Source organism: Cebus imitator, unplaced genomic scaffold, assembly GCF_001604975.1.
Source record: "Cebus imitator isolate Cc_AM_T3 unplaced genomic scaffold, Cebus_imitator-1.0 Scaffold211, whole genome shotgun sequence".
Lineage (NCBI taxonomy): Eukaryota > Metazoa > Chordata > Mammalia > Primates > Cebidae > Cebus > Cebus imitator.
The window spans coordinates 3,093,929-3,110,937 of record NW_016107526.1 but is presented as its reverse complement, the minus strand read 5'-3'; the positions used below and the strand labels follow the sequence as shown (position 1 = coordinate 3,110,937).

The window sequence follows — 17,009 nt, the reverse complement described above, 5'->3', positions numbered from 1 at the left end:
GCCTTGTATGGGAGTAGAATGAGAAAGAATTATTCTAAGAGTCCAGGCAAGAGAGGATGAAGGCGAGAACTAAGGCAGATATAGTAGGATTAAAAGGAGGGTGATGGGCTGGGCATGGTGGCTCATGCCTGTAATCCCAGCACTCTGGGAGGCCAAGGTAGACAGATCACCAGAGGTCTGGAGTTCAAGACAAACCTGGCCAACATGAAGAAACCCTGTCTCTACTAAAAATACAAAATTAGCCAGGTATGGTGGCACATGCCTGTAATCCCAGCTACTTGGGAGGCTGAGGCAGAAGAATGGCTTGAACCCAGGAGGTGGAGGTTGCGGTGAGCCAAGATCACACCATTGCACTCCAGCCTGGGCAACAAGAGTGAAACACTTCATCTTAAAAAATAAAATAAAAAGGCCAGGCAGGCAGTGGCTCACCCCTGTAATCCCAGCACTTTGGGAGGCCGAAGCGGGCAGATCATGAGGTCAGGAGATAAAGACCAGCATGGCCAACTTGGTGAAACCCCATCTCTACCAAAAATACAAAAAAAAAAAAAAATTAGCCAGGCATGGTGGCATGTGCCTGTTAGTCCCAGCTACTCTGGAGGCTGAGGCAGGAGAATCCCTTGAACTGGGGAGGAGGAGGTGGCAGTGAGCTGAGATCACTCCACTGTACTCTAGCCTGGGCCACAGAGCGAGACTTTGTCTCAAAAAAATAAAATAAAATAAGGGTGATGAACTGGGGGAAAATAATAAAATGAAAGGAGAATAAAAAGAGCCTGATGAACAATTTGACATGGAAATGAGTGATATGGAGGCATTCAAGATGATGCCTACATTTTATATTTAGGTAACTGTACCATTATTAGTCATGAAGGAATTCAGGCACCTGTAGGGAAATTAAACATACTAGTCCCCTAAAGCTTTAATAAGATAATTGAATTTGAATAAGATTCAAAAATAAAATAAATGGAGAGAGATTGAAGAGATGGAGGGAAGTTAAGCAACAAATGATAGTAACAGAATCAGAAGTAGGGTATCAGAAAATTAAAATAGCAAGAGGGAAATGGGAGCAAGAAGGAGAGAGATACAATTTGCTATGTTAAACATCTGCTTTAGTTTTTTTTGTTTCTGAAAGCCTTTGGCAGAGAGTTAAAGCATTATAGGCATGATCTTGACAGAGTGCCACTGATGAGGGCTGCTAAAAGTGAATTATAGACACACTGTGTATCAGTACATTTGAAATAATACTCAGAGTAATTTTTAGAAGTATGTATGTCAGTTGGGACTAACCTACTCAAGCTCACCTGAAATTCTATCCAAAATGCCATTTTATTCATCTTTCATGCAGTTTCAAGTTCCCTTGTAGTTTATATAGTGAGTCTTTTCAGCTTTTCAATAGCACAAGGCCCTCTGTCATAGAGTATTTATTGCTGCCAGATAATGATTCATGGTGTGCCATGGGCTGGTAACCAACCCAGGAAAGGTGTGGTTAGTGTACAATGGTTGACCAGCCCAGGATGTCTAATGGTGGCTTTGGTGGCTTTGAGACTCCCTTATGTAAATAGCTCTGGGAAAGCTTAGGCAGCTCCAGAAATCTCAAACCAAGATTTTTGGTCCAACTAGCTACTGCATTTGGGTTTTAATGTGGAACCTGATGTATGAAAATCAGTAAAGGAACGGTCAAGGTCATTTGAAGACTTTGGTTTCAAGGAGGTGTGGAAGACCAGTTTTTTTCTTTGCCACTTCAAAGAGTTCATAATCCACTTAGCATTCAGGTTCACATTCCTGGCTGTCTGGTCTGGAGGGAACCCTGGATTGGGGTTGAGATTATACCACCTCCAGGTTGAATGTTGGTGACATCCAGGGAATAAGACTAAATAAAAGAAACTGAGAAAGCAAAAGAGAAAGGAATGGTCTAGTCTATGGGAAATTGAAATCAGAATAAAGTTCAATAGTTGATATCATCTTGCTTCAAGGATAAAAATAAGCTGGTGGGCTGTTCTATTACAATGAATAATGTTAGGGTCCCAAGCAAAAGTTGCCATTTCATCCTTTTCTAGCTTAAATATGTAAAATGTCAAGGGCTCAAGTACAACTTTATTAAGAAAAGTATACTGAGTTCACATTCCCCCCACCCCCAACTCCTGTACCACACATGCACAGCCTTTGCTATCTCACTTCTTACCAGGTTCTGCATTTCCATGGGCAGTTTGTCAGAAGCACAGCTGTTTGTACTTTTTAAATCCAAAAGATAGACCCTTAAGTGCTTAAGTCATAACTCTTCACTTACTGTGTTCTTCTTCTGAACCATATAAGGAGTTTACAGAAGGCATGCATTCTCCAAAGAGAGATGCTGTATGGTCCAACCTGGTCATGAAGGATCTCTCCCAACTCCAGTGAGACAAGTAGGCAAGCTTTGCAACATTCAGTGAAATAAATGCAAAAGCACTGCATTTGAGGACTTGGTCTTGTATTTCTTGGACCAAATCAAGCCTTCAAAGTCACACTTAATCAATCTAATTGCATTCTAAATCATAAACCTCTGTTCAGTGTATTTTGAAAGCATGTCTTTTAGGTCATAGTTTTAAAAGATTAACACCTGATGAAAAACCCACTGGCACATCAATAATAAGTAGGTTCATGTGTTGCCTATGAAACAGGTTGTCTAATTTTATCATTCAACTCTACCGAAACCCAGATTACCAATGAGAACCACTCCAGCATGCCTGGCAAATTACTTCAGATTCTAATAATGGATCCAGTTCATATGGCAGGGCCTGGGGGCTGGCTTTCAGCCCTTGATGTGTTCCCAAGTCTCCCTGATAAGAATCTGGGAATTCTCCATAAATTCATTTCCACCAGAAGTCTCTGTCCCTGGGTAAAGTGCAACTTTTCTTTCAGGATTGGAGTGTAAAAAGAGAATAATTAGGTTACAAAATGTTAACTAGAAACCACATGATGAGCACCTCTTACCTTTCCAATATCCTTATAAGAAAAGGGTAGAGTGTCTTGTCATTCTTCTCCTAGGAGAGTACTTTAGCTGGTACATGATGATAGTTGAAGAGAAAATCAGGGGCTCCTTCATCTTAAAATCCTTGACCCACTGGCTCAGATTCCAGTACTTAGAAAGCAGTAGATATAAGTGTGTTTGCATGAAGAAAATATGACAGTAAACCTCAAACCTTCAAAACAAATTAACTACAGAGTGATTATAATACCAAAAAAACCCTCAAACTAAGTAATTCTTTTTAATGGATCTCTTAGATTATTTATTCTCACATTATACACCACTTGGGTATAAAGGAATTTTTAATTTCTAAACACTTTAAGTATCAGCTAGAAATCAATGCCAACTATAAATCATTCAGAAATTAAAACAGAACATTTTGTTATTGTTTTAATTTCAATGGGATATGTGATTTAATTTATGTACAACTTTTCCAGAATGGTTTTTTTTGTTGTTGTTGTTTTTAAATATAAAAGTTAAGTTGTACTGCTGAAGGGTAAAAGAGAAAAGGCTTTCATAATTGCACTGGACTTAAAGATGCAGCAGACTAATGAAATACGTTTATAATTAAGGCCTCTCAACTACATCAGCAAAATTTCAATGAGCACAACAAATCAGTCCTCTTTAGCTAAGCTAAAAGTGGTAGATGGGTTGAATGCCCCAATATAATTTAAAACTGGTACTAATATTTTGAAGATTACATTCAGCTTTCTGTAATAATGTGGCTTTAAAACTTCTTGGTGTACCTAAAATCACCTTTTCACATGTGTACTTATACAAAATTTGAGGAGGAAGACATCGTGACAGAAAGTATAAAAAGATAATTCAGGCTATTCTAAATAATTCAGATGCTGTTCTGGAAACCTCCTTTATAAAACATATTTCCTCTTCTCTAAAGTGGCACAGCCAACTCTTTAAAAAACAAACCCTGGCTATGATGCTCCAAGTTGATTTATCAGTGGTGTCATCTCAAGAATACAGAGTCATAGACAGGTAGAAACGTTTTGCATTTAGATACCAAAAATATTGCCAAAATAGAGTGGCTCTGGAGTCAGACAGACCTGTTCTTAGACCAACTAGCTGTATGACCAACATGAGTTTCATAATCTTTTTGAGCTTATGTTTTGCTGTCTATGTAAAGCTGACATTTTATATTCATGTACTGTATAAAGATGTTTTGGTCAACAACAGACAACATATACAAAGTTGGTCCCATAAGATTTTAATAGTATATTTTTACTGGATCTTTTCTATGTTGAGATATATTTAGATACACAAATACTTACATTGTGTTCCAACTGCCTACAATATTCAGTACAGTAACATGCTGTGCAGGTTTGTAACTTAGGAGCAATAGGCTATAGCATGTAGCCTAGGCATACAATGGTCTATACCATCTAGGTTTGTGAAAGTACACTCCATGATGTTTGCACATTGACAGAATCACCTAACGATGCATTTCTCAGAAAATATCCCCATCATTGAGCAACACATGACTGAACTTAAAAAGATTTATATATATACATATATATATATATTTATTTATTTATATTTACAATATGTATGTTTATGTTGTAGCTTACACAAAGGATATCCTTAATAAGTTATAATTTTTTATGCTACTAAATTAAGCTCTTGTGGAGTTAAAAGAGAATAAAAGGTTAGTCATGGTTGGTGAATAGATTGTCATCAAATCTAAAGATACAATGAACTGATTCTTCTAGTTAGGCCAGTTCCTAGAAGGCAAAACCAAGAAGTAGGAACTGGATCTTCCATACAGTCTAGGAATCTCCATATTAATGTTTGAGTCCTGGAAGTCCCTGGATCTCCCACAGGTCTTTCCCCATTCCTGCCCTCATCATAATTTTCCTGCTTTCTGTTTAATAGCTTTCTGTTATTTTGCTTACATGTGTAAATGTGTAACCCTTCCTGAGCTTATATTTATTTTGACAGGGATCCCAGAGAAATAATACATGACGGTTGTTCTCAGAGGCAGATGTTTTGCCGTTAATAATGAAAGCTAATGAATAATGCTTACCCTGAGCCAGGTGCCATGGCACATGCTTTATGTGCATTACCTCATGCAAACCTCACAACATTCTATGAGCAGACCTTATCATAGTCTTTATTTTGGAGAGGACAAATCTGAGATTTAGAGAGGTGAAGTAACTTGGCAAAGGACAATCAACTTCTAGAAAAGGCAGAGCCAGAATTTACCACCAGGCCCACCTGAATCCAGATCTCTTGCCCCTAACTACTGGGTTGTGTTGCTGCTGCACACAGCTCAGGGGACACTCATAATCTGTACATCCCTAAGCTCTATCCTGTTCCCAGGACCTCACTGACTTCCTGCTTTCAATCAAGTTAGTTGGGAACTAACTTAACAAGCGTATTGGAAAGTTCAGAAAGGAACATCCCGATAACCAGCCTCCAGCCTGACCACAGACTAGATACTGCTTCTGAACAAAAGGCTGTATTCTGTGCCTCTGCATGTAGAGAAAAGTCTTGCTTCTAGCACTCACCTAAGAAACAGAATCCCTGACTATATTTGGGTGTTTGTTTTTTGAAATGAAGTCTAGATCTATCACCCAGGCTGGAGTGCAGTGGCACGATTTTGGCCCACTGCAACCTCCACCTCCCGGGTTCAAGTGATTCTTGTGCCTCAGCCTCCTGAGTAGCTGGGACTACAGGCATGTGCCACCATACCCAGCTAATTTTTGTATTTTTAGTAGAGACGGGGTTTCACCATGTTGGCCAGCCTGATCTCAAACTCCTGACCTCAGGTGATCCACCCACTTTGGCCTCCCAAAGTGCTAGGATTTCAGATGTGAGCCACTGCGCCCAGCCGACTATTTATATTTGTAATAGCCTTAATGGGTGGGTGGATGGGCAGGTGAAGGGAGAAGCAATTCATGAATATTCTGTTTAATTCATTATGTATTATAATTTAATCAGATTATAAAATCTAAATCTAAAAGGGAAATTGGTGAATTCGCTTATAATTTGCTCAACTCAGAGTTTTCCTAGTCCAGCTACTTTTCCAAAAATGGAGTAGTAAATCTAATAAAGTTGTGCCCCAGGAAATACTCCTCTTTGTTTTGTCTTCAAACTGACTTGTGTCTTTAGGGCAGTATTTTCTCAGTAGTAGTTCAAATATTGCATCCTCATTGAGATATTTGGAGTGTAACTCCTTGCTTCCTTTCTGTTAGGCAATAAAGATACTAATAACTAATAATTGTAATAATAATAGCAATTCAATATCCTACACTTATCCACACTTTCTGTGTTCCGGGCACTGCTCTACTTGATGTTCATAAGGATACCCATGTAATACATGTTACACATGAGTGTGGGTTCTCTAATCATTTCTATTTTACAGATGAGAAAAATTAAGCACAATGAGGTTAAGCGATTTGTCCCTTCTACCTTCTTTCAGCTAAAACTTAAATTTACTGAGAATCCTGTGAAAAGTTTTCATTCAAATTTCAAGCTATTAATCTCTTTGTAAGTCAAATCTTGAATAAAAGTGTTGGAGGGTGGCAGAGCTTATGTTTTCAAAGGATTTGGGAGTTCCAGTTTCAAATTTTAAGACTTTCACCAAAGGAGCCTTTAAAAAGTGAGATCAATAAGATTGTTACCTTAATCTTTAATAATAATAACTGGGAATTTTTCCATTTCTTTGCACTTAATTTTCCATGTTTATCATATGGCTCATGTACAATGTATCTGATCTCTTAGAACTTCAGTGGGTTTTTGAAGTCAGGTAAAAGCAAGGATATAACAAAAACTGTTCTGTAACACTGAACTTTACCCACTGCCCTGCCTGATTCCTAATTACCTTAAACAATTTACCCAGGATGCTTCAGTATAACTACCCGGAAAAATTAGGGTGGAACTTTGGTTCTAGCAGGCATGTGAAAATTTCATTACTAGGTTTGCAGAGTATCCTAAAATTTCCAGACAAAAGTAACCAGACTACTGGAAAAGAATATCATTATTGCTAGTAGTGGGGTTGTATGGGGCCAAGGGCAGTTCTGAGAATCAAAGTCCATGTCCCTTTCTCTACACTGGATCCTCATCCCACCTTCTGCAACCAGCCTCAAGGAGAGATGGAGAAAGAATCATTTATTCACCTTCTGGCTGCAAGAACTGCAGACTGCAACTGTGGCAGTTCTAGCACTGAGGAGAAAATACACATAGGAAAAAAGAAGACCATGTCTCACTTCCAAATTAGAAAAAGACATTTCTACATGTTTCCATAACCCACAGACTGCTGCCATTTGAGGCCAACCCCTCAAAGCTTTCTTCTTTGTCTAGTGTAGTTGCTGAATCTAGGCCACTGTCAGCAATCCTTTTCATTCACCCAGGCCCATCCCCACACCTCACAGATGCAGAGATTCTCTGGAGACATGTGTACTTTGGTATCAAACAATGCAACTCATGTTTGATTTTGGATAACCTTGCACTGTTGAATAAAATAACCCTTGAGAAAGAAGCAATAAAAGTGCTGTAAGAAAAATGACTCATGCTTCCAAGCTGTCTAAAGTGATCACTTATCCCAGCAAATGGTAATTCTTTCAAGACACAGTGGGCATACACCATACTTATAAAAATCTGGAAGGAAACCCTTGCAAACATTTTTTTAAACATCGTGTTAAAATATATCAAAAGAATGTTTCTAGTAGACTGTACCAGGCAGGATATGCTTAAAAACAAAAACAAAAACCACATGGAGGTTGAAGCCAAGGTGGATTGGCCCAAAGGGGGTCCTTGCTGAACATGCAGGCGCATCAGCTTGTTTACATACTTGTTTATGTGACTCTAATTGTTTTCCATTTTCTGCCCCCATTCTTTAGAGTGCAAAGATGTGAATAAAGTGGCTTATTGCCCACTGGTGCTGAAGTTCAAGTTCTGCAGTCGAGCATACTTCAGACAGATGTGTTGTAAGACCTGCCAAGGACACTGACCCACAGAAAGCCAGAAAGAGCGCCTTGTCATTTCATCATGGAAATGCGTCCATCAAAGAGAGCCACCCAGAGGAAGAGGATTGATGTCCTTGCAAATGCATTACCCTGTGGAAAATGTAACCACTGGTCAGCCCTAGCTGACAAGATTTCAATATTATTTTAACTTCTGTGAAGTGGGATTTATTGATCCAAAGTGCTGGACACGATATTAGGAGGGAATGCCAGATTGGAGAGATCCAAACAACACAGGGAGACTTGCTTACTGTGGAGCGTTTGTGTTCTTTCGAGTAAATCCAATAGCCTGTTTACCTCCTTGGACCATTAAGATAATTTTTATTATGGACTTAGCAATGACACTGAATCATTTGTATTTGAAACTGTTTAAAGTGTAGCTGTATAACTTGGTCAACTATGGAAATGAAGAAGGTTCAGAATTCTTAAGTCATAGCTTAAAATATTATCTCACTACAATAGCACCACAATTTAAATTATAAAACGGGCTTTGAACTATAATTTAATGATCAATTATAAATCAAAAGTAATGAAAGTTTGTATTATTTTTCTTCATTCCACTTAATTTCCTTAGGAATAATCCCCCGGTTCTGAACACTGCTGTGAGCCATATATATAAAACTATATTAAACTGAACAATAATGAAGGACATAGTTTAAAGCAGTGCATCAGTTACTGCAGCTGTGCAAGTCTATAAACTCAGTGCTGAAAGACTGTGGCCAACTTGCCATTGTGCAAGTAAAGCTGAGATTTCCATTAAAACTTTAAGAGAAAAACATTTCAATTTCATGCAGAAACCAGACCTGGGATATGGTAGAGACTTAAGGACCAGGCCCTTTGCTGCCATCACACAGGATGCCTTAGTTCTTGAGTCCCCCCAACTCACTTGTGTTTACATCCTCTTCAGCCACAGCACGGCTTCTGCCCTTTGGATTGCTGCACACGTGTTGAGCTTACTGAGATGATACCATGCAAAAGATAGACTGGCTCGGTAACAACCAGGCAGACCCTTTTGCAATTTGCTGACAATTACGATGGGTTCCAGATGTCCCTTCTTTGATATGGTAGAAGGGCATTTATTTATATGAGAGCAAGTGTGTGTGTGTGTGTGTGTGTGTGTGTGTGTGTGTGTGCGCGCGCGCGCGCGCGTGTGTGCGCTTTTAAGTGTGTGGATAGATAAGTGCGCTTGCACATAATGTGCTATTTCTGTGAGTTTTAAAGTAGGCAAGGGATAATAACCAAAGAAGAAAATTTCATGGAGACTAGACATCACAAAGCATAATTTTAATAGTCACTCAATCAAGTATTTTGTATTTTTTATGGATACTCTGAATGGCAATTAAATGTGAAACCCAGTTTCTTGGGCAAGTCAAATTCTAGAATCACAACCACCTAAATTAAAATGACTAGCTAATATTTTCCCTGTCTTCAAGTTTCACATCCTGCTCATCAAGACTCAACAGCAAGACTCAGAATAAAAAAGGGTACTTGTTTATATTAATATTTTGTACTTGAACACGTGTAGCTTGCAGCAGGTTCTTGATGAATGTGCTTTGTGTCCAACACGCCTCCCCTTTGTACACAGGTGTACACCATGCATGCACCAACACCTAAAACTCAAAGACTAAATGGATATTTTGTAAGGTTAATACTTTCAGTTAAAGAGCATGTTTGACTTGATTCCATCACGGTGCTCTGAAATTACACGTCAGTGTGTCACATATACCATGGTCTAATGAGGATGAATAGGTTTTTCCCAAAAGGAAGATAGACCCTCAGATACGAAAAGCCAATCTAAACTCCCAGGTTTGCTGTGGACAATCGGCACAGAATGTTTTCTACACTCTCAGTCATGACCATCTGTATCTTGTTAACCTGCTTTCTCTCTCAAAACCACAGTTCTTAACCCTGAGCCCTTCATAGAGAGCTATACACCAGGAATAAGAGGAATCACCAGGGCCCAGATCTATGATGCCCTTAGAAGACCAGCCCAAGTGCCATCTTAGCCATTCAGTGAAGAACAAGCAGCCCACGGGCAGCATGGCCTGAGCACTGAATTCCCTTGAGCCTTTTCAAAGAACAGTCACCTTGGTGCTAATATGCCCTGGTGAAATAAATAAATAAAAGGTGGGTGGTTTCTGTGGCATTTTAGGCATGGATTTGCAATCCAGATCTGATTTTCTCCAACATAAATATCAGCTCATGTTTTTATTGCAAAAAGATTTCCTATTACCAACTAAAAGCTATTTTTTACCTCACCTGGAAACTACCATTGTGAGGGCCGTCCCCCAGGCACTGCACAGCACCGTGGCTGATGCTGGAAGAGGAGGGCAGCCAGTGTCACCTCCAGGATGTGCCCCAGCTCTGAGGGCAGGATGTAGGCACACACAGGAGCAGCATTGGTGTGCCTTTCTAGAGGGAGCCAAACACAGAATGTAACAGGATGAAACAGTTTCAGGTAGGCCTTGAATTTAAACATGAGTAGGTTAAAAAAAATTGTATTTCATAGCACATCACAATACTGCTGCTACTCTGTAGCCACCCCCGTGGCTACATGATGCCCTATTCCTAAATAATAACAACAGGATTGTCAGTGGAGGCTGGGCCACCGTGGCAGACTTTCCAAAAGTAGTGAGCTATGTAGACTACTTACGGAACCCCAGGGAAACTGGTACCCTGCACCTGGGAGCAGTATCTGCCAGTGGAATAAAGGCCTACTAAAAAAGGAAAGGTAAATGTACCCTAATGATTAAACCCTGTGAGATACATATGATTTCCAAACAGTCCATTTTATTAGGAACTTTTTTATTTGAATGAATGTCACATAGGTATCCTCAGTAACACAGAATGAAATTACCTTTGTATTATTGTGATTAGTTGTTGCTTATTATTTTATACTCAGTAATAATGTGGTACACTGTTAATTTTTTTGCTTTTGTAAATTATATTCTAATTTATTGCCATGTTTCCTAACACTTGTCCTACATTCATTCTCCTCCTTGTAATGAAAATGAAAAAAAATCATTGTAACACTTGATGGAGTGAAATTCCACGCCAGGCACAGAATTTTTTTTTGACATAGGTAATTTAGTAAAATAAAAATTCAGCTTACAGTAATGATACAGATTGAAGTCGTCTATTCCCTGAAAAGCTCGTGTTAAACTTGCAGTACCAGGAATGAATTTCCTTGGGATACCACACCTACATTATCCAAATTATCCAAGTAGTATCTAGGATTGGGATGATTTGCTGTATCCTTATTACCCTCCTCAGGGATTGCATCTATTTCTGTGTGTTTTAGTCCTTCAGTCCTATCTAAACGCAAGAGCTTCAGGTATTAATGGTAGGGCTACATCCCCAGACACCACCAGCCACTCTTCTGAGGCCCTAAAGGAAGTCCAGATTGGCCACTGCCACACCCCTTCAATTGCTAGCGTACAATTATTTTGCTCTCCTTTTCTTGCCTTCCATGTAAATTATTTAGTATAGTGGAGGATGCAAGATATTTCATGTGCCAAGGGCACTAAACCAAATGAATTCATACTTGAAAGATTTTTCTAGTCAGGGCGGAAAAACAAGATAAGCCCACTTTCTACCTTTAGCATTTCCTTTTGGGCTGAAGAACTAATAGTTCAGTGTTTGCTGAGTTGAGGGATACAATGATATGCAAAGGTAACTAAAAAAAAATTTGAATATGAAGATGACCCTCCTGCATTCTTAGCTATTTGAGTACTTTCATGACAACTTCATCAATTACATTAGAAGAGTGGAATTGGCTGGGTGCAGTGGCTTACACCTGTAATCTCAGCACTGTAGGAGGCCAAGGCAGGTGGATCATCAGAGGCCAGGAGTTGGAGACCAGCCTGGGCAATATTGTGAGACATCATCTCTACCAAAAAAAAAAAAAAAAAAAAAAAAAAAAAAAAAAAAAAAAAAAAAAAAAAAAAAAAAAAAAAAAAAAAAAAAAAAAAAAAAAAAAAAAAGAAAAGATATGAATTGTCCAGGCATGACGGTGCTTTATTCTACCACTCTGATGTCTCATACACATCATATCCAGTTGTTTCTTCATTAGAAGAAATCAGGTTGTGTCACATGAGATAATTAGAAAGTCTTAGGAGAGTATTTCTCCAAGTTTACCTTAGCAGCCAAAAGCTACTGAACTATGAATAGTTCATGAGAAGACTCTGGATACCAACCATTTTAACCTCCCACTGCAGTTGCAAAGGATAGTTTCTGCTGTGGTTGGGGAGGGAGTAATACCAAGAAACAAGATTTACTTTAGCTTAGATTATTAAGTTTTGAATCTAGTCTATCTTTTCAGCTACAGTTGTTTTCAAACTTCTAATTAAGTGCCTTTTATCCCTTTGTCATGTCAAAAGGACACTATTCTGCTTAGGATACTGACTCCAAGGACAGTCTGCCTTCCATGGAGATTCGGCCACTCCTCAGGGAGCACGGGTATCATCCTTAAGCCTTTATGCTCCAAAAGGCCAGATGTTTTTCCAAGCAAATTCAGGAAAAAGTTAGGTCTTGGGAACAAAAACATGTGAATTTACATGGCTAGTATAAGACTCATTACTTTTTAAAGAGGGAAAAAGAAATCTTGTTCGTGTAAAAAAAGAAGTCACAGCCCAAGAGAACTGAAAAATTCTAATTAAGTGGTCACAGGAAAGTTGCTGCATTTAAAAGTGACACATAAGCTTTGTTTGGAATTCTCTCTCATTCATATCATCAAATGTGTGGAATAAACTAACATGTTTTCAAAAAGAACAGCTAGCTGTTCACAATGGTTTTGTGCCTGAGTTAAAAACCTCAAGCTTGAACTTAAAAAGAAAATGGCATTTTCTCCCACTTTTTCTCAGAGGGCTATTTCTAGCATTCATTGTCCCCCATTTCATCCACAGATGATATCTGAGGCCTGAAATGAAACTGTAGTTTGAAAGCTGGCTCCACTTGGTGAGGAAACCAAGGTTATGCCCATGTTATCTTTTGATCAATGGTTCTCCTTAACGCACTGAAAGCTTTGAGCTGCATAGGCGATGAAGTGAATTTCCACAGCTATGTCCTGTCTTCACCAGAATGACACTGTGTGGTTTCCACAAGGGCCCAATACTACCTGATGTCCCTGACTCTAGGGATTTGGGGAGCCTGAATATTCCCATTCAACTCAAGAGTACACAACATCATGCCTGACCAATCAGATTTCATTGCCCAGACCTTAAAGCTTGTAAAAATCAAGGGGTTGGCCGGGTGCAGTTGTTCACGCCTGCAATCTCAGCACTTTGGGAGGCCAAGGCAGGCAGAACATGAGGTCAGGAGTTCGAGGCCAGCCTGACCAGCATGGTGAAGCCATGTCTCTACTAAAAATAAAAGTAAATTTAAAAAAAGAAAAGAGGTTTCTTCTTGGCTTGGACATGCTACCTTCCAGAAAGTTTTCATGTAAGAGGGGACAAGTTATCCCCCAACTTTAGGCCTCCTAGAAGTCAGAGTGCCTTTTTCAGGTTGATGGTTCAACACTAGGTGGCTTCTACTAGCTCAAAGCTGATAGGATTCTGGGAGGAGACTTGGCTGTGCCCCCCAGCAAGGGCAGCTGTGGGTAGCAAGTTCCCTTATGGGCCCACAGAACTATGCTCACTTTGAAATTCCTGCTAGCAAAGCAGTAACTGTGAGATGAGGCCCCTGAAATTCCAAGCAAAGGTAGCAGCAGGAAGTCCCAGTCTAGGGCCACTCCAGGCCAGGTGTGAGCCTCTGTGTCTGGAGACTAGCATCAGCCATAGTCATTCATTCATACGGCTAATATTTGCTAAGCATCTGCTGTACCCAGGTCTTGTGAGAGATTACTATATAATGTCTCATTGAGTGGTCTACAACAAAACTAGGAGGACAGTACTATCAGTCCCCATTGACAAGTGCTAAAACTGAGGCACAGAGAGGTGAAGTTGCCAGGGGTCACAGGACCAATGTGAGGAGTATCACCTCTTCAGCACACAGAGAAGTAGCTGCCAGGTCTGCATCTGGGGCGGGAAGGTTGGGAAGTGTGCTTATTGCCTAGAGAGATACCCACTCACCAGACCACAGGAAATAAGGTCCTCTTTCCTGATGAACAATGGGCCTGAGGACTTGGGAGAGGCCTCAGGAGTCAGGGAACAGGGAGCTTTGGGCTCCTGTCTTGGTAGGCAGTAGTATTAACTATGGGAATCTCAACGTGTGATAACAGAATTACAAGTGGGGACCTAAAGTGGTTTCTATGAGTTAATGGCAAGAGGAGGAAAAGGAAGGTCAGAGACATTCTAGGATGGAAGATTTCTCAGTGACAGTTAGCAGCCAAACGGGCTCTCATCTCCCCTGAAATATCTTGTTGTAAATCATGGAGCCTATCCCTGCCTGACAGTCTGGTGTACCATTTCCAGACATACCAGACAGATGGCCTTGCTGACCTATTTCAACATTACTGGAACAGAATGACTTCCACGTTGGCTTCAGGATACGTGATAAGGAAGAAAGGTGGGTTTCTTTCTGTTTCAATCACAGCCAGACCATCAGGGCTTGAAAAGTTGAGCCATCAGGTTGCCGCCAGCAAGCACATTCTTTGACCTTCTGTGGTGGGTCCACAGAGTGGAACCAGGTGTTCTTTCAGCCCATGCCAGAATGTATTGGCCGCCCAACTGGCCGCCGGCCTGCACCGGGGCTTTGGCTGGCCCTCTACCAAACAGCTGTTTGGGGAGACACAGGTGGCCGCCCACACTCATGCCCAGGCCAGCAGCTGCTTTGGCCTGATTCAGCCTGGCAAGATGGGCCCTCCTGTGCCTCTGCCCTCGTGCCCCAACTTCTCCCTGAGCCAGGTCACTCAGGGACTAGGGAGGAGGAAAGCCAAAGGGTAGATACGCTGTGTATTCAATGCACTCAGAAACCTGTTTTGTGGCCCAGAGGCAATAAACAAGAGAATACTGTGCCTTCTCCTTCTTTCAATATCATCAATTTTGGTATTTTATTTTTAATCGTTCAAATTAATCTTATGTAAATAAAGAGAACTTTAGTTCCTGTTTCTTGTTTATATTATTGTTAGAATAAAAATCTTCTCCTGTATCTATAATAAATATGAAAGTAAAAAGGATTACATCCCAACTTCAGCAAAATGCTATCTGGGAGACCATGCTAGGTGCCCAGATCATAACGACTGCAGAAGCATGATTGTATATACTGAAAAAGCACCCACAGAAGTGGCCAAAATATAAGCTGAATGAAAGAGCGTAGCAACATCCATGTCATCACAGCCAAGCTAATTGCAATAAGAAATAATTCTATTCATGAAGTTTAGAACAGGAAAAAAGTAAAATTGAGAAATTAAATATTTATTTTGAGATTTAAAAGAGAGACTCTATGATGAAACTGTGAATAAGATAATAAGCTGCAGGCACATCTAGCTTTGAGGAGTATCTGAATGTAGGTAGGGCCAGGACCCCACCTGATGCATTTAGGGTCCAGATCCCCACCAATGTGGAAAGCTCCTGCTAAAGGGATGCAGAAGGGGGACCCACTGTTTCATTTTATCTCACATTTAAACTCAATTACAGAAATTAATTGTACAAACTATCCCCTACTGGCCTTTAAAATCAATACATTGGAACTTAACTATCCAAATGAATGTTGTCTCCTTCCATGCAGTAATTGGAGATCACTCTGTACTCATTCTAAGAATAAACTCATCATTCAAGTCAGTTTTAAAATTGCTTCTTTAGAATGTCTCCCAATGTAGGATGAATTTGATTTTGACGAAAGCCCAAACTCGTTTAAAATAAAATCTGGTAAGTAATTTGCACATAATCGTTTTGGCCCCAAATGGCTTATGTGTCTTACAAATTGACCCAAGGTAATACAAAGAAAGGTATTTCAAATATGCTTTGAATAAGTGACCACTTTAAAGGATTTTGTTCATTTGGATTAAAAAAAAGTGCTGGTATTTTTGCCTAAAAATTATTGGCATATCTTCATTATTCTACTTAAAATTCATATAACATAACATTTCACTAAATGTACTGTTATTTCCAATTCTACAATTAGCTAGAACCTGGACCACCTAAATGGCATTATCTGTCAGGGTGAAGAAAGATCTCTGCCATCTTTAAGGACTGAGTAACCCTTAAAGCCAGGAAGCCAAACCACTTCTCTGGAAACTGGAAATGGGCAAACAGCTGTCCTTACAGGATTCTCTTTCTTAAAGTCCCTGGAGTACAAATTAAGGGACTTAATTTGACCCCAAGGGACAAATTAAGTGAAGTCTAACAGCAAATTTAATGAAGCCACTGTGGAGAACATAAGCCACAGAGTTCTACTTCCTGACTACAGAGTCAGGGAGATGGGACCATACAGATGTGCCCTTTTCACACTACTGTATGTTTCCTCAATTTCTGTAGTTTAGATCATTTCCCATTTACTTACTTGAGAATTCCAAAATAAGCCTGTCCTTTGACTGATCCTTAATTGACTGTGTGCACCAACTGACATTCTAGCATTGAGTGTCTTCTGCCTCAGCCTGCTTTCCTTCCAGAGTTTTCAAGGAAGTTGTTAATGATATGTAAACAAATACTTAAACCTATGGGGAGAATACTATTATTGTAAGGAATGCCAAGAGTGAATCTTTCGGAGAGAATAATTTCTCCTTTATTTAACTTTGAAGTTTGAGTTCCCATCATGAGTTAAAATATATATATATATACATATATATATATATATATATATATATGAGAAATTAAATATTTATTTTGAGATTTAAAAGAGAGACTCTATAATGAAACTATGAAATAAGATAAGCTGCAGGCACATCTAGCTTTGAGGAGTATCTGAACAAAAACAATGAGGAATATCGATATATAGATATATCTCAAGACACAAGCATTTTTTCCTAACATTTTCGCTGAAATGTACCTTAAAGTCCACAATCCTTATATCTTTTTCTCCCTGAATAAAAAACTTTTAAAATACATATCCTCTCTCTAATCAGCTTTAAAAAGTCTCCATGGATGGCCAGG

At 39.5% G+C, this 17,009-nt stretch overlaps 1 protein-coding gene across 1 annotated transcript in view; it reads left to right on the top strand.

Moving 5' to 3' along the window:
- ADAMTS6 (ADAM metallopeptidase with thrombospondin type 1 motif 6) overlaps positions 1-11,100 on the top strand; it is a 333,068-nt gene extending 321,968 nt beyond the window's left edge. The window contains exon 25 of the mRNA XM_017548588.2: positions 7,858-11,100. Coding sequence (XP_017404077.1) covers positions 7,858-7,967 — 110 coding nt within the window. The 3' untranslated portion in view covers positions 7,968-11,100. The remainder of the gene's footprint in view (positions 1-7,857) is intronic.
- Positions 11,101-17,009: the final 5,909 nt, after the last annotated feature.